The sequence below is a fragment of the Trichosurus vulpecula genome, chromosome 6 (genome assembly GCF_011100635.1).
Source record: "Trichosurus vulpecula isolate mTriVul1 chromosome 6, mTriVul1.pri, whole genome shotgun sequence".
Classification (NCBI taxonomy): domain Eukaryota; kingdom Metazoa; phylum Chordata; class Mammalia; order Diprotodontia; family Phalangeridae; genus Trichosurus; species Trichosurus vulpecula.
In genome coordinates this window covers 212,869,704-212,887,981 of record NC_050578.1, presented here as the reverse complement: position 1 = coordinate 212,887,981, position 18,278 = coordinate 212,869,704, and the positions used below count along the sequence as shown (strand labels likewise).

The 18,278-nt window shown below is 40.0% G+C and overlaps 1 protein-coding gene across 4 annotated transcripts in view; it reads right to left on the bottom strand.

Moving 5' to 3' along the window:
• FAM53A (family with sequence similarity 53 member A) overlaps nucleotides 1–18,278 on the bottom strand; it is a 117,892-nt gene that overhangs the window by 80,595 nt on the left and 19,019 nt on the right. For 2 of the 4 annotated variants that reach the window (XM_036765374.1, XM_036765378.1), the window contains exon 2: nucleotides 6,216–6,469. In XM_036765374.1, coding sequence (XP_036621269.1) covers nucleotides 6,216–6,332 — 117 coding nt within the window. In that variant the 5' untranslated portion in view covers nucleotides 6,333–6,469. Of the gene's footprint in view, nucleotides 1–6,215; nucleotides 6,470–7,240; nucleotides 7,336–9,295; nucleotides 9,376–18,278 lie in introns of those variants that run through there. The other 2 variants (XM_036765376.1, XM_036765377.1) reach the window with 2 other exon arrangements.

The window sequence follows — 18,278 nt, the reverse complement described above, 5'->3', positions numbered from 1 at the left end:
CAAAGACAGCACTCTTTTTCTGTCTCTGTAGTCCTAGGCTCTGCCCACAGTTGGCACAGGCTATGTCTGTTAAACTGAATATTCAAATTTTAGCAGCATGACATCAGAGACTTTCTTCCTGCTCAATACTTGTCACATTAAGTAGATGCTTAATAAGCTTGTTGAACTGATCTAAATTTTAATACCTGGTCCAGTTTTAAAGAAAAACAACCTGCTCCAATGTTTACCATATCAAGTGTCATTCACCAGTAATGGCTAAAACTATCAGACCGTGTCAGAGCACATCAACCCTGGTGTAAATGGAGAACCTTCATGAACAAACTCAATTCTCATATCGTTTCACACCCTACCCACAGATAACTACCTTCCAGGCCCCAAAGCATGGTGGTCACTAACCAGACAAAACTCCAATCTGACAAGCTGAAGAGAGGTAAGAACAACTTCTGAGACAAGCAGCGATGTTCATCTGATTAAGGACACTGGCATCCATCCTGGCAGATCCAGGTTTGGGGGGGTCAGCTCAACATCCTGAGCTGAACTCATTTGTGAAGAACAATGACAGGGGCAGCAAATAAAAGTCGGCAGCTAGGCCACTCCAGTGTCAATACGCTAAACAAAGTATTCACAACCTTTAAATACCCCAAGAAAGGAGTCAAAAATTACACACCACCATGCCCTAAGGTGCAGCCTTTACTGTACAACTACAAACATTACCTATATGTCAGCAAAGTATCTACATGATGAAGTTAGTAGAGGCAGAAGGAACGTCAGCTCTGTTTCTTTTTCATTTTTTCTCACATCACTTTTTTTATTTACTCCTTTAATGACACATAAGCCACAGACAGAAGTCCCATCATGCCTGTCTTACAGAAAAATTCTGCTAACTCGAACAGTGTGCCTAAACTGCGTAATTAGTCGTTTCAGAGCTTCCACAAAGGTCTTTTGGCTCCAAGCACTGTTCAGCTTTTTGAAAGAGCATCCAGAGACACAGATCCTCTTCCTCCTCCTCCTCCTCCTTTTCAAGTCCACATATCAAGCATAGCTCAAAATGATTTCTGAATCACGGTTAAGCACGGATTCAAACAATAGCATAACTGTGTTTAGTCATAAAAGGCAGAAGGCTGTGTATGTGGAATGACAAAGTAATAAGAATGGATTTTTTTTCAAGTATACTAGAACTTCTTCTCTCTGCCAATGAACAGTGACCTTCAATGCGCTGCCTGAGGCCCGCCCCTTGGGAAGCTGCCATTGCTCCAACATATTTTTGGAGCTCTTCTCTTGGAACAGCTTTTCTGAGCCAGTTTACAAGCCACCCAGAAAGTCTGTAATATTATTTTACAGTTACAACGTATATTTTAGGAAACAACGTTGAATGGGGTATATCACAAGACCTAGGTTTTCTTCTGAGCCTCACAAAGAACCCCAATGCTTGGTAATTCTCAATAGCTCTATGCTTTAATTTAGAAAAAATGGCCCAACTGCTACTCATCTCTGCCTCTCTCATAAGGATTGTAAAAAATATCATAGCACAAAATGTTTCAACTTAAACTTCTTAGGCTTAATATATTTATATGGAATCACTGACTATCAGAGTTATCTTTTGTACAAAAGCATTTCATTTTAGACCTGAAAGGGAACTTGGAGATAATCTCACCCAACCTTTTCATTTTACAGATGAGGGAACTCAGGCTGAGACATTAAGCAACTAAGGTCAAATACACAGCTAATTCACAGGAGAGTCAGAACGAGAAGATGGGTCTGAATTCCCAGGCCAGCTTCCTCCTCCTAAACTCCACTACTTCCATTCTTCTTAAAAATCTGCTACACGGCTCACAAGTTTACAGGGCAGTCATGTTGTCCTCATTCTATAAATGAGGAGAACGAAGCTCACGGTCTGACTTTCCCAGGGTCACACTGCTAACAAACGTCCATAACAGGCCTTAAAGGCAGGCTTTCTGACACCCAATTCAGAGTTCATTCCACACAGCCCCTGTCATCAGAAAAGAATAAGGAGCTCTCCTCAAGAAGGAGCTATACTTCAGCTGATCAATGTGCAGTATTAATCACTGCTCAGAGGCTGACTCCAGGCCAGCATCTTCTTCAATCAGAATACATGATCCTAGAGGAGCATCAGAGGTCACCGGGCAGAAGACCTTTGATCCAGAGCTGGAAGGAACCTCAGAAGTCACTGAGTCCAAACCCCTGCCCACCCTCTTCTACAACAACAAGTGACCTCCAGCCTCTCCTCAGAGACACTCCACCCCCACCCCTAACACCACCCCAGTGCACTACAAACTCTCTCACAGTAGGGCAGCTTTTTCTACTTTGGACACCTTGTATTGTTACGATATCAAATTTCTAAAAACGTTGACGATGGTGTAAAAACAACTTCATCAGAGGCAGAAGAGACAAAGTGTTACATATTTACATATTTCAGGTTTTCTAAAATGTTAGAGTTCTTTACAAACTTAGAGTCGATTTCTAATAAAGCCTCTGGGACTTTTCTCTCTCTCCCCAGTGCCATTGGGAGGATTTGTTTTTACTTCCCTTCAAAAAGGTAAGACGCTCTACAAGTAACGAGAAACAGAGCAAGCGTTGAGGATGGACAGATGGATGGCTGCCACTGCCCTCAATTTCCCCCAACCACTGAAGGAACAACAAACTGTGTGAGACAACCGAACTCCATCGTGGGGGTGAAGAGCTGAGGGGAAATCACTGGACAGGCCCAGTGGGACTCTGTGAGGCAGGAATAATGAGATCTGCCCTGCCTGGTGTGCCTCACAGGATGAGGAAGGCCGAATGAGGCAACACAAGTGCTGCACAAATTCAAGGGGCCATTGAAGCAATGGTCTTGTGTAGACTGACTTCATGTAAACACTTATCAATAGTATCTTCTACCTTCTGGCCTCACATTCCCACCCCAGTACCCATGAAGAAGGGAGCCCCCATGGCAGGGGGGAACTCTAGCACTACCCCGGGGCTGCTGGATGTCAAGTCATTTTTTTTTTTGGATGAAAGAAGAAGGGAGTTTAAGTATGTAAGTAATTTATATAGCATCTACTACATGCTTTAAACTAAATGCTAAATGCTTTCCAAACATGCTCTCACTGGAAACTCAAAACAGGTCTATAAGGTAGGCTTTATTATTACCCCCAGATGAGGAAACTGAGGCACAGAGGTTCAGTGACTGGCTCAGGAAGCACTTGAGGCTGCATTTGAGCTCAGATCTTCCTCACTGCAGGCCACGCGGAGAACGTCCAGGCCTTACCATCTGCCTCATGTCTACACTGTGCAGTGCCCCAGCTAGCACAGGGCTCAGGCTCTGGCCATCACTGATTCTGTGCTGCATCCCCATTACAATTTCTTTAATGTGGTCTCTCCTCTAACTTGAGGGTACGCTCCTGCAGAGCACAGACCCAAGTCTTTTTCACTTGTGTCCTGCCGCTCTGGGCCCAGAGTAGGCGCCCGCTCACTGGGCGGACTCTTTAGCATAAAGTACTACTAAAAACAAGCCAAAGTCCTTACTCCTGTCCTGCAGGAGAAGAATGACAGATCAGCTTTCTTCCTGTTTCTAGGGTTTCTCACATGTACCTTACCTGGGCAACTTAGAAGTCGAATGAGAGAGGTGATAAAAATTTACATGGGATGGGGGGATGGAGCAAATCACCAACAGAGAGAGGAAACTGGGAAGAGCTTTGCTACAGTCTGCAATGACTAAGGGGGAAGTATACAGCGCCCACGCTTAACAGAGAAAGCCAGTGTCTTAGATGATCTCCGAGTGATCTGTATGGGGCTTTGGTGTATAAATAATCCTTCCACATACTGACCTGTCTAATTTTTTTAGACTAAGGATGAAATGTCTTTGTGGTCTAAGAATTTGCTGGGTGGAAAAAAGAGGTCCATCTTGTTATCAAAAAGTTTTAAGCAGGTAATTCACAAAATGGATTCTACTTGGAAAGAAAAAAATCAAATAATGGTCCTTCTCTCTGCCTGTAACTCTGTGGCTCTGCAAATCCTATACTTCGAGGCCTTTAATCCTAGTCAGTTCCAAGGAGGTCTCGGCCACCCAACAACCTTGTTCTAGTACCTTGAGAAAAGAGGACAAAAATTATAGCATTCTCCATGTTTCTTTATTCTCCAAGGGGGAAAAAATGGAATGTGCAAATACATGTGTGTGTATGTACATATATCTATACACACACACACACACACCGCATGTACTTTAATAGCTTACACTAATCCACAAGTATCATATTCTTCATTGAGTAACCATTCAAATTGCCAAGATTTCACTGAAGACACAGTGAAAGGTTTAAATCAAGTTGTTGCTGAGAGATGTAAGAGCACCAATATATTTTTCCTGCATTTGAAGGATCACAGCAGTGGGAAGGAGGCTGCTGGGAAAGCTCTTTGTATGCCCACTGGTTCACATCTTGACCTGACATCTGTACAGCAGGACAAGATTTCTATTCTACACACCTCCAACTTCCCTCATACACTGGCTTTATGGAACCAAATCCTGGAGCCCACTTTCTACACTATAGATTCCTTCTCTGACAATCACAGCTCCAGATTTAATTGATTCAAACAGCATTTTTAAGCACCTGTTCTGTACAAGGCATCATGTGATATAGGAGAGACAGACAACAATGAGCAATTTTCTGCCCTCAAGGGCATACATTCTGCTAGAGGATAACAAGAGGCAAACAAATCAGAAAAAATCAAGGTAAACTGAGGAGGGAGAGAGTACTAAGAATTAGGTGACCCTTCAACTGAGCTTTAAAAGAAATAGGAATTCTTGAGGTAAGAAGGAAGTATTCTGGCTCTTAGGGAACAGCAAGGAGGTTGGTTTGGACTAACATGAAATAAATCTTAAAAAGGTGAGGCTATGCTGAAGAGTCTGTATATGACCCTAGAAACATCAGGGAGTCCCTGGAGACTGTTGAACGGGGGAACAAAACGGCCAGACCTATGCCTTAGAAAGGTGACTAGCAGCCAGGAGGGGAAAGGCCACCATCTTTGAGATGGCAGAGAACTGCATCTGAATCCTCCTGGTGACCATGGACAAGTCACTTAATCTAAATCTTAATTTTTTCTTCTTTAAAATGACAGTACTACCATCAAAGAAACTATGACACAGTTAGCAAAATGCAATTTATCCCAACTTTAATTAAGCGCCTGTTACAAGCAAGACACTGTACTAAGGAAACGAAGACAAAAGAAAACAACATGTAGACATTCAAAAGTTTTCTGAGTCAATATTTAACAATCTTCTTATGAAGATACATATTTCTAGAACCTTTCCTTCTCTCTCTGTTCAAGAATTTTCTTAATATAATTAAAAGGAAAAAAATGGCAATTCTCATTTGAAAGCAATCAATGCTGAAAAATGAAATGTTTAACTATTAAAATTATATATCTCAGTCTTAATTTCTGAACATCCAAAATCCATGTAAAGTTCCAGCCTTCCTATAATCCCTTTCTTACTTTACAATTCAGATCAGATTATCTCTATTCCACTCAATCACTTGGTGCATGGGACTCCACTAAAAAAAATTTCCATTTATTTTTGCATTTAGTTTTGGGAAAACAAAGCCATTCACATATTTCAAGATGTTTCTGGAACAAAGGGATCCTCCACCTCACTTAGAGAAAAAAGCAGTCTTCCCTGGGAGAGAGGCACATAAACCTATTTCCCAAAAACAATATCTAAGGCTCACCAAATGTTAAAACTTAAAGGAATTTTAGGAGATCGTCTGGTCCAAACTACTTTTACTATTAAGGAAACTGGGGGTCCAAAAAATGAAGTGACCTACCCAAAGTCTCTCAACTAATAAGAAGCAGCAGAGCTCAGACTTCAGATAAAAACCAAAATCTACCAAAAAGATGTGGGATGTTATATAGCATCACTCCAATAATTTCAATCTGGAGGCTACTGTCCCAAATGTCAGTCAGTCAGTCAATCAATAAACATTCATTAAGCCCTTACTACTTACCAGGCACTGGGGTAAATTCTAGGGATACAAAGAAAGGCTAAAGACAAACTCTGTTCTCAAAGAGCTCTAATGGGGAAGAAGACACCATGAAAACACTATGTACAAACAAGATGCATATAGTGTAAATGGGAGATAATCAAATGAGGGAAAGCACTAGCATTTTAGATAGATAAACAGCTAGAGATGATAGAGATAGAGATATATGTAGTAGATACTTACCAGATTAATATTGTATGTTTTACAGGTGAGATCATCCAAGCTCTGGTTCTGTAGCTTTTCTGTTATTAATGTTACCATGGTAGGGGTCCCTTTTCCACTGCTCACGCTGACAAGCATCGGTGCTCCTCCGTGTCCCACTTTACAAATCTTGGGCCATTGCTGGAACTACACTAGTCAATCTCAAGACTTACACTTCCATTTTCCAGATGAAGAGTTTACTTCAAAGATACTTTCAGGGGTTCATGCCTACTTTTCTGTAAAGAGAAATTATCACATGTAACTATAGACATCATCTTAGGTCATTTAGCTATTAGACACATAGCATCATATTGACAAAATGCTTTTAAACAACATTTCAGTTGTTTAGCTTAAATATCCTATGATCTGGGACAGCATCCTCATTTTTTTTTTGATGGAGAAATTAAGGCATTAGATGAAAAAGCTTAAATTGACAATTTAACATAGGGAGAAAATGGCATAATGACCAAAATCACTCACTCAACCCACTAAACTACATAGCATCACTTCTTACAAGTTAAGATTTATACCAATTTTACTATCCTTTACTATTTAAGATTTTCCGATTCTAAATCAGTGATAGATATGACCCTTAAAAATATACTGATTCCTCCCCCTTCCAAGAAAGGTCCAGATACTTCTTCTTTTGAAAGATCCAAAGGCAAACATATTTCATAAGCTCCCTTCTTCTCTTCAGTTTTGTGCATTTTTCAAAGCCATCTACATCCATGGTGTTAGGAGGTGAGGTAACACTTAAATCTTGCTATGTATACAAAGAGGTGGCATCATTTGCATTATATAAGATTCTTAGTTTCTAAGGATCTCAAAAGAGGTTCCCCTTCTACAAAGCTAGTGAATCAGGCTGTGGAACTCCTTTCAAATCAGAAGTCAAGTTGTTAGGACATAGGTGGGCATGTTTCCATCTTTCAATTCTATTCAATAATGGAAATGTAAACCATGATGTAAAAAAAATATATATATATATATATATATCAATAAAAACTTACTTTAAAAAAATTTTTAAAGAGTAGAAATGTACTTCATGACTGCAATTTCAGCTTCTCTCAGTGAAGAACAAATATCATAAGGAAATGCTGAGTGACTGGAAAGGCCAAAACAAATTCTAGTTTAGTAACTCTAGTTTAGTAACTCTCGTTATATTTCCAGCCACAGATTTAAACTAAAACCCTAAAGCCCTAAGCTCTATCTTGTATCTTTCTCACCTGTAAATTTGTTGAGCACTCTTTCTACTCCACCAAAATCAGTGACATCAAAATAAGAACACCACCCTATGCTTGGCCCCTGACAAAATTTCATACTCTGTGCTACCACCTCAAACAACATTCTATTTGGATGGTACCTGAAAACTCGCTTGGTCTAATGCCCCACCCAATGCAGAAATCTAAACATCACTCTTCAGTCATCTAGCTTCTGTCACCCCCCAGCAATAGCTAACCACTATGTTAGCAATTATAGGTAAAGTTACCTAATTTTCAAATTGGGTTACTTTACAACACCACCAATAAACATCAGTTTTGTCATCATTTATTTATTTACGTGACTGTATACGTATATATCCATCCAAATACACAGAGATAATAAGAGAGTCAAAATTTTTTAAGAGTGGGCAACAGATAAGTCTGTTCCCAGAGGCAAACATACTCTCTTGAAGGCTCAAGAGGAAGGAGAGAGCTATTTAATGGAATCAAGGTTGTATGTAAAATCCCTATTTTATAGCTTTCTGCTTACTCATAATTTTCTTGTGTTTGTTGGGATTGTTTTTTAAGAGGCGTAAAAGAGGCTCTGAAATTAAATACTCCCCATTACTGGCAAAAGTCAAAGCACTGTTGTTGATAGGACTCCTAGACTGGGTAGAGGACTGAAAGAGTTAACCTAATTCATGAATGTTGGGAAAAACTTTGGAGGTCATAACGTACTATTAAATGTATACACCTGCATATAGAAAACATTTGCTCTGAGATGGAAGAAGTTTAGCTCTAAAAATGCAAATGTACATGGTCTAGTAAGTAATGGTTCACCATGTTTGTAAATATGTCTAATAGGTTCTTTGGCAAAATGTTAAATGTATATATTTGTTCAATTTCTTGTTTTATTTTCCTACTCTCATTTCAAATTTGTATTTTAATGAGCTCTCATATATTTTTGGCACATTAGCCAACTATGAGAAGCTACTTTAAAAACTACTGATGATATAAATGGTTAATTCCTCAAATAACCATCTAAAAATTTTAAACCATTACATTTAACACATATTAGATTCACAAGATATATTTCTAGATGGTGAATTTAAAAGAAAATAACAAATTCCTAGTTCTCCTAATTTGAGTTTTAGACCATTTTCAAAGACCCTACCCAACAGACCTTAAATTTAAATTACTCAAAATACAGAAGTATGGTTATTCTACCTACACCTCCAATTTTTCCCCCAAAACATTAAATACAATTTTAGAATGAACTTCCAAAAATATATGGATTCCTTAATACTCTAGTGACCTATGTGTATCTGTTTCTGCCTCAAAGACTGTCCTATTTAAAATGTTGTCACTGAGTACGCTAACTTTCCAGGGCCATCTGTTCTAAAACATAGAAAAAGACTTTGCCAAGGTGAACTTGATTTTACTTTTTGGCATTGCTATAGAAATGCAAGCAAATTTTTAAAAACAGTATCAATTCAATGACAAGCACTATGTCATCATGGATAAAGGCCCAGCCTTGGAATCAATCCGAAAGACCTGAATTTACTTCTTCTTTGTGATATGCGCTTGGTGCATGGCCATGGCGCAGTCACATAACCTCAGTGACTCCAAACAATTCTAAGAGCAAATCCTGGACAAGCTGGCAATTTGCTCTGGTGAAGGGAGTTTTCACGCTGGGAACTCCCCACCCTGATTGAAAAAAATGAGAGAGAATTCAAAAAATAAATCTATTGTAAAAGGCAGCTGATTTTATACTTCACTTTGCAACAAGTGAGAGTTGCAGGGAAGAAAACAAAAGAACACAGATCAGAACAAAAAGCAAAAAAATTTTTCTGTTTTTCTCACCAAGTATATGCTCAGAGGCAGTGAAGATAGGCAGTAATTCTGCAGTTCTAATTTCCCTGTGTAACAAAAAGAAGGCAGAGAGATAATGAAATAGACTTTCCTCCTTTCGTTAAAGAGATAGGAGACCACATACAGGTGCAGAATGTTGCACGTGCCATCAGAAACTGTAGTTTTGTTGGTGTTTTATTGTTCTTAGGTTAGGGTTGTTGTTGCTATTTTGTAACAAGGGAAGGTAGATCAGGAAATAACTCTGGTGTAAAATACTTTTTTTGGGGGGTGGGGAGGAGGAAAGAGGGGAGATTCCTAGGAGCTTCCCATGAAGCTAGTCTGCAAATCCACTCCGGATTCCATCCCTCAGGAAGCCATAAGCACTCTCACCAAGTGCTGGATCTGAAGGAAGGTTAGGATAGAAATTCCAGTCTGTGTTACAAGTTAAAAGATGTATGAAGGTCAAAACTATTGGAAAAAAATCATTAAGACCATCAAAATGCCTGGATCACTTGTCCTACCTCAATATCATTCTCATATTCAGCCTATCAAAAAAAAAAAAAAAAGAAAGAAAGAAATACTCATTTTTACTGTGAATTAAACCAGTGGAAAAACTAGAAGACAAGTTTAAAGTCATGAAAAATAATACTCCCTTCTCAGACACAATCTAGAAACTGTCCTCCATTCCTAGCTGTGGTCTGGTTAACTGGTTTATCAATTATAAAATCCTAGAATTAGAAACCAAGTTCAGATGCCAACCCATATATACCCTAATAATGGGAAGAGGTGGGGGTGGAGCTGATGCTACATAAGCCCAGGGACCAAAAAAGAAGAAAAGAGTCAGAAAAAAAGGCAACAAAAATACCCCCCCCCCAAAACAGGCTACTACTCTACCCTAAAATTCACATACCCTTAAACTGTGATCAAAAGTATTCACGTGAAAGACTTCTTCCAGAAACAGACGATAGCATTAATTTGTACAAAAGAAACTCTGGCACCTCAGAAGAGATCTCAATGTCACTTGTCCAGCATTCCTGCCTTCCTCTCTACTGTGCTACCCCCATGTTCTATGAAAACATTTTCTTGCAGTCTAGGCCAAGGCCAAGACTCCCAGACTCTTGATCGGAGGAGTTTTTGCCGTGTTTGACTTTAAGGCCTGGCCCCTGGCAGTCTGGCATACTTGAGCAATTGTACAAAGACTTGAACAATTACTTTCAAGAAGGAAAAGTGGTGAGCTATGATTCTATGTCGTCTTGCCTAGAGGCAAAAGGATGGATGAGATTACCTCAAGGTCTCTCTCAGCCTACAAATACAGAACAAATCAAGGTTTTAAAAATTATTTTTAAAAAGAAATTGTGTTTCTTGCCTACCATGCTGCCTTTCTCCCTGGCTTTTCAATAAATATGATCCTGTTTCAAAGACATGTCACTTTTAACTTCCCTTATGTTTTTAGTTACCGGGATTGATCAGAGACCGGAGTTAATGACTTTCCTCATGCTCTTTGCACAAGAAGCAGAATCAGAAGGTTTCATTAACTTTTAAGGAGACTTCTCAAAGCCCACAGACTTTATAATCAGCATCCTTCTAAAGCAGTAGTTAATTAAATATCAAAATTTTCTGTGAAAGAACTTTAAATACTCACAGGGAACCACTTGAAATGGGGGGGGAGGGAGAGGGACACCCCACACAGAAGGAATTTAGCTCCAAAAAAGTATCCAACAAACCTCAATTCAATCAGGCCATTACTTTTGAATTTTAATTCATTTGACGGTGTCCTCATTCACAGAAAACAACTATTCTATATAACACAACTTATATAGGATCCACTATCCCCACTGTGATTTTAAAACTTCTTTAAATGTCAATGTTCAAAAAAGTTTCTATTTTGTATTGCTATTGGCAATTTTTCACATCCAACTTAGCTATTCCCTTTCAATGGAGAGTTATGAATATGTTTGTAAAATAATTAAAGGGGAAATAAAAGTCTGTGAAGTTAAAAAAAAAGGGGCTAAGAGAAACAAAGCTAGTTTACTGAACAAAACATGAATTGACAGAGCTAAAAAGATAACTCAAAACAACACAACCAAAGATACCAACACAACTGCTTACTTTCCTTTCTCATTCAAAAAGGACCCCAAGTTAGATGTAGTTCTCCCAGACACACCTATCGCTAACACTCAAAATCTACACCGCTCAGGGAAAGCAGTGTTTTAAAAGAAGCCCCTTCCTCATTCCATCCCACAAGTCACTGCCTTACACAAAATAAGTGGCCAATAAGTAGGTGTTTGACCTGGCAAGAAGGTACAATTTGAACAAGTATTCGTCATGGGTTCCAGGCAAAGCATCTGACTGACCCATGAGACGGGGAGAAAGGAGTGATGGACACCCTACTACCCAATATATTATTTATTACATAGAGGTAAGGCCTTTCCTGGAATAGCTCTGATTGGGCCCTGGAAATTCCACTCACTCCAGGCATGGAACAAATGAAAAGCTCCACAAGAGTAAGCCTTTTGCTGAGAGGAAGCTCAGAAATCTAATCTGCATTTGCAAATCCAGGTGATTTATTCAAATATTTATCAAACACCTATTCACCTACTATGGGCTAAGAAACTAGGTTCAATCTGCCACTTACTATGTTTGTGACTATTATTAAGTTACTTCTCCTCTGGGCCTCAGTTTCCTTTCCTGTAAGATGGGGGTGGAGATAGAGACAGATTAGATGACCTATAAGGCCAAGCCTATTTCTAAATATGTGATCTTATGATCCCTAAAGTAAGAGTCTGCTCCTTTCCTCACCAAAGCTTAGCTACATTCTATAGAGTTTCTTATCACTTTATTTCGATGGGGGTAATATAAAGAAACAGTGAATAAGTTACATTCATGGAGGGGTAGATAGGGGAGAGCATGGGGGAGAGAAGAAAATTAAGCATTTATTAAGCACCTACTACATGCCAGGCACTTCCCCAGGATCAAGCTACTAAGCATCTGAGGCCAAATTTGAACTCAGGTCTTCCTGACTCCAGGCTCAGGGTGCTCTCCACCTTGCTACCTCACTGCCTAAGATCAGTAAATTTCTATCAATTCAGAAATTAAATTATCACCACATAATAATAATAACTAACATTTCAGATAGCACTTACTATATGTCAAGCACTGTGCTGTTGTTCAGTCATTTCAGTTGTGTCTGACTCTGTGACCCCATCTGGGGTTTTCTTGGCTAAGATACTTAAGTGGTTTGCCATTTCCTTCTCCAGCTCATTTTACAGATGAGGAAACTGAGACAAATAAGGCTAAGTGACTTGCTCAGGGTCACACAGCTAGTAAGTGTCTGAGGCTGGATTTGAAATCAGGGCTTCTGGACGCCAGGCCCAGCTCCAACCTCTGTGCCACCGTTAAATATTTATCAATCTCAGAAATTAAATTATTAGCTGATAAAGAAGTGATAACCTACTAACAATACAATGACACACACACAGTAAAACCTAATAAAACAAGAACATGTCAACTTTCTCCAGACCATTTCAGAAAAAACTCCTCCAATTTCTCAGACTTAGTGACAGGCAGTTCAAACATGGAAATTCTATGGAAAATACAAAGCCCTTCCCCTTTTTGGTTCTCTAGGTAAAGAGCAGAAGATGAAACAACTGAGAGCTGTAAAGGCACACCAAGATTTCGAGGCACCCGAGCATCTTCAAGGAAAGTAGGTTTTCAAAAATGTGAGCAGCAGCCATCACACTGGGAGGACAGTAATGGTGTACCAAGTCTCAATGTTTCAACATTACCTTTCAATACTAATTGGTAACAGATGACAAGTTATACTGATTCTTCCAAGGCAGCAAAGAGTCTGCTTGAGGAATTTAACTTTCTGGAATTCACTGCTATTGGAAATGGAGGTTCAACTGGAGCATCTTAGAAGCTGAGACCACTTCCACCTAGAGTTCTACCTTCAGGGACTCTGTTTTGTTCTTACCTAACACTCTCTTCATTTCATTCAACAATAAATAAAAACTTCCACAAAGTCCCACAGAGTGTGATGTAAATTCATTCCCCCTCCACCATAGATAACAAACAGCAGTTTTACATAATTCAGGGGAAAAGCAAAAATGCCCACCACCTCCACTTACTAATAAGCCCATCAAGATTAAGACCTCTTTAGGATACTAAATTATTCCCCAAAATAAGTCCTAGAAACTGGACAGAAATTCTTATCTACTGAACCTAGCTGCCCCATATCCATTCTAATTCGAAAGGTTCAAGTTATCTTATATGCAACTACTTGAAGACAGTGAAGTCTTAGCAAGCGAATAACAAAGAAATAAAATCCTAGCGTCATCTCTCATATCGAAACAGTTACCTTGGTATACATAAAACCTAGAATCAAAAGCACCTCAAACCCACCTTCCCATATACATGGAGGCTGAAGAGCTCTACATTCATTATTTCACTGAAGATTGGCCAGTCCCTAACATCATAGAGTTTTCAATCAAATAAGGGGGGATAACAGTTACCTCTAATATCTCTAAAATATTGCCTAAGGACCACGAAAGAGATGCAAAAAAACCCAAAATGACTTCTGTGCTAGATGGGAATGAGGGATTATGCCCTGGGCTCACAGAGAAGGCTTCAGGAAGCTGGCATGAGAGGTGGGTGATCAGGGACAGTCATGAGGCCTGAAGAAGCAGAAGCAGTGCATAGGGCCCAATGTGAACAAAGGCAAAGAAAGCACGCTGAGCATTTGGGAGGCAGACTAGGGACCAGTTTGGTCCGAGTGTGCTGTATATAGAGGTAAGTAATATGAGAAAAATCAAGTTACTGACTTGAGGTTTGAAATGACCTGACCTCTAGGCAATGAAGCACTCTGGCTTATGTGAAAGGGGGTGCTGGAGCCAAAGGATCACCTGCATTCTCTTCCCACCCAATGTGGCTTTGCGCAAGTCACTTCCCCTCACTAGCTGCCAGTTTCCTCATCTGTAAAATGGGGGGTGGGGGACAGAAGGCCAAATCAGATTATCTCTATGGCCCCTTTCAGTTCTAAATCCCATTATTTGTAAGGAGGTTGCTGCAATAGTCTAATGCTACGATCTCCAAAGTGAGGTGGTCTGTGGTATGACCCCAAGGAGTGTGGAACCAGTCATCAAGTCTTCAGAAGATGCGACGCATATCACTCTCCCTCCAATCCTGGATTTTCTCCAACACAACCCCATCTCCCCTTATCCTCCAACCCTCCCCCCCACTCTGTGTATAAATCCCAAAGCTCCCCCTTCTGAAACAGGTATCAGTCATCAAGACAGAAAATCTGCAGCCCCCACCCCCAGCATATCATAACCATTTCCTGACCCTAAAATTACCTTACAGCTGCAGCAGCAGGTACCTCTCACAAGGCAGGCCCTGCAGCCCTACCTTCTCCCTTCCGATTTAGGCTGGGATAGTGTCACAGAAGAAAAACTTCATTACCGGTCTCAATACATTCTCTTTCCCCCAAAACTCACTCTTGTTTTGAACTTTCCTATTATTGCTGGAGGCACCACTATCCTCCCAGTGATGCAAGTTCAAAACCCCAGTATCATTTCCACCTCCTCACTCCCCCTTACCCAACATATCCAGTTGCCAAATCTTGTTTGTCTCTTCTATCAGCACAATACAGCTTGCATCTGTTCCACTCTCTAGACTCATGGAACCATCTCCCTAGTTCAGGCCCCTATCACCTCTCACTTTGACTGCAGCACCTCCTACCTGGGTCTCCCTGTCTCCAATCTCTTCTCTGTGCAATTGCCAAAGTGATTTTCCTAAAATGCTGGTCTCACCATGTTACTTTACTGCTCAAACTCCAGTGGGTCCCTATTGCCTCTAGGATCAAATATTTCATCTTTATCCCACCTTTTAAAATATCTGTTTTGTCTACGTTTTTACAACATATAATTAGCACAGTGGTACATGTATATAATTTATAAATAGATACATATTGTATGAGCAAAACTTTATTTTTACAGATGGGGTGCATGTTCAAAAAAGTTTGGAGAACTCTAGTCTAAGCCTATGGTAAGATGAAGGCAATGGGAATGAAAGAGAGGAGAGATGGAAGAGATGTTGTAAAGAAAAGCTGACATGCAGGATCCGATAGATGACAAGAGATGAAAAGTGAGGGGGAGAAAAAAGTCAAAGATAAGCCTGAGTTACAAACAACACAGGAAATGGGACACAAAGTGAATGGTGGTGCCACGCAAAGAAACAAGTCAGAAAAAGCTGGTTTCAGAGGAGGGATAATGAGTTCTATTTGATACACATCGAATTAGGAAAACACACAGAATGTCAATGGATAACACTAAACACTTAAGCACTAAAATATTCTCAACAACTTAGGTTATTTAAAGAAAAAATAAAAACAATGTATCCCTAATGAAATTGAGACGTTCCACTCTGAATGCTGGCCATCAAGTTATGTGGCTGTTTCCCCTCAGAAGGGAACAGTAAGGTAAGGACTGCTAAGACCTAGCTAAGAAACAACGGCAGGACACGCAAAAATGTATATGTACATTAATACATGTACATGCTCAGAATGAGAAAAGCAAAGAGCTGGAATACATAGAAAATAGATTTCATTAAAGGCAAATAAAACTCACTTTCCCTATTCTAGTTCTTCCAAACCCGCCTATTCCCATTGCTAATTTTTCCAATTTATACTAGGCTCTTCAGGCATGTAAGATAAACCAGTATACTCCTCTTTAAAAGGAGGGAATTAAGAACTGGGTTTTTCCTATGAAGTATCCAAGTTATTTTCCACCACATACTCTCCTGCAAGGACAAATAGTGGAGGAGCGGAAAAATAGTAGCTGTAGTGGTGAGACAACTGAACCAGGAGAAACCTGTATTGAGTCCTAGCCTGCTAAGCAATCAATGAATGACCTGGGTCAGGCATTTTTCTCTTCTCTGGTTTAGTTTCTTCATTTTAAAAAACTAGATGGATGGAACACATGGTTTCTGTGATTAATTCAATTCAACATTTAAGTTCCTGCTATAAACAAATTGAGGATTCAAAGACAAAAATGAAATATTCCGATACCTAAGGAGTGGGACTGGATAGAACATGCATACAGCAAAGGTAACTGGAACACAGAGATAACGTTAACAGTTCAGAATATCAGGGAACACCGGCAACTATAGGGAAGGCTCTTGGAAGAAAAGGCACCTACCTGTACTAATCCTTGAACCTAAGATTTTTTACATATGAGGAAAACTTCAGAATTTGCAATGACAGACACCACGTTGTAAAGGGAGAGAGGGATATGGACGATAGAGTGTAGGGAATGGCTACTATTCTAATTGGGCTAGAAAAGAGCAATGGTGGGGATGGGAGACTAGATTTGTGATTTCACAGGCAAAGGGAACTCCTGGATGCAGAAACTCCTTCTACCAATACAAGCTGGTACCTTCTCTGAACCTCAGAATATAAATATCTACAGCATTAAATTATGTCATGAGAAGTTGAATAACTTGCTGAGGGTCGCAGAACCAGTATTTGCCAGAGGTAAGACTTGAACCTATGGTTCGTCCGGGGCTTTGAGGCTAACTCTTTGTTCACTGTGCCATCCTGTGCTGCTTCTCACAAGAGCACCAGAAAGTCTGGACAGGTGAGTGAAGCCAGATCTCTGTGACAGCAAAAACCTGGAAACTGAGGGGATGCTTGCCAACCAAAGAATGGCTGAATGAGTTGTAATATAAGACTGTATGGAATACTATTGTGCTGTAAGAAATGACGAAAGGGATGGTTTCAAAAAACCTGGAAAGATTTGTATGAACTGGTGAAAAGTGAAGCAAGCAGAATCAGGCTAATAATTTATACAGTAACCACAACATTGTGAAGATAATCACCTTTAAAGACTTAGTAACTCTGATTTACACAGTGACCAATCACAATTCCAAAGGAATCATGATGAAATCCACTTCCAGAAAGAAAATTGCTAGACTCAGTGCAGACTAAAGCACATTTTCTTCTTTCATTCTTTTCTCTATGGCAGGGCAGGGAACATGGCTAATGTGGGAATTTGTTTTGCATGACTATACATATTTATAATGGATTTTTCTTGCCTTTTCAATGGCGGGTAAGGGGAGGAGAAGGGAGACAATTTGAAAATGAAAATAAAATAAAATTGAATTTAAAAATAAAATGAATAAATTGTAAAAAAAAAAAAAAGTGAGGGGGAAGAAATTACATTTTTCCTATGATGCATTGTAACCAGAATGGCCTTTGTTTTCTTTGAATGACTCAGCTTACCTCATTGAGCCTCTGGACACTGTGGCTTGTTCTTCCGGGGCAGGAAGCCCAAAGAGCATGCCAGGAAGCAGACAACCTCCTGTGTGATGAGTCATGGGGCTGGCTGAGGGGAGGTGTTAGCTCCAGAACCTGGTCTATGCTAGGGGGAGGGGCCAAGTCAAGAACCAATCGGCCCTGGTCATTCAGGCGGTGCTTGATGATGTCAAAAACTCTATAAGAGCGGAAAGGACAGCTTGAAGATCTCTCTCTTTCCTCTTCCGGTTGGTGTGGGAAGCAGCAGCAAGCAAGCGTGACTCTGGGCCAGCCCTTGCTCTCGGGCCGAGCCCAGATGTTGGTAACTATGAATTGTATTGGGTCTGTCTGTTGATATTTGTAACTTGTTTGTATTTTGGTTTTGAGGTTCGGGGTGCTGGTTTGTTTTTCCCCCGAACTAAATGAATGTTTTGAACCTCAGGGTGCTGGTTTTTTCCCCTGAAGTAAGTCAATGAATCTGTATTTGGTCTGTCTCTTGATGCTTGTCTGTATGCTCCCCTGAACTAACTGAATGCTAACTGAATGCTGGCATTTTCCCCTGAACTAAATGATTGTTGTCTATATGCTAAGTGAATGCTGGATTAAAGTAAGCTGGTCAACCCCTTCACCGTGCTTTCCTTGTTTAAGCAGATAAAAAGAACCTGTGCTTTTCCAGCGTCCCAGCAGCATCCTGGGTGCATTTTACGC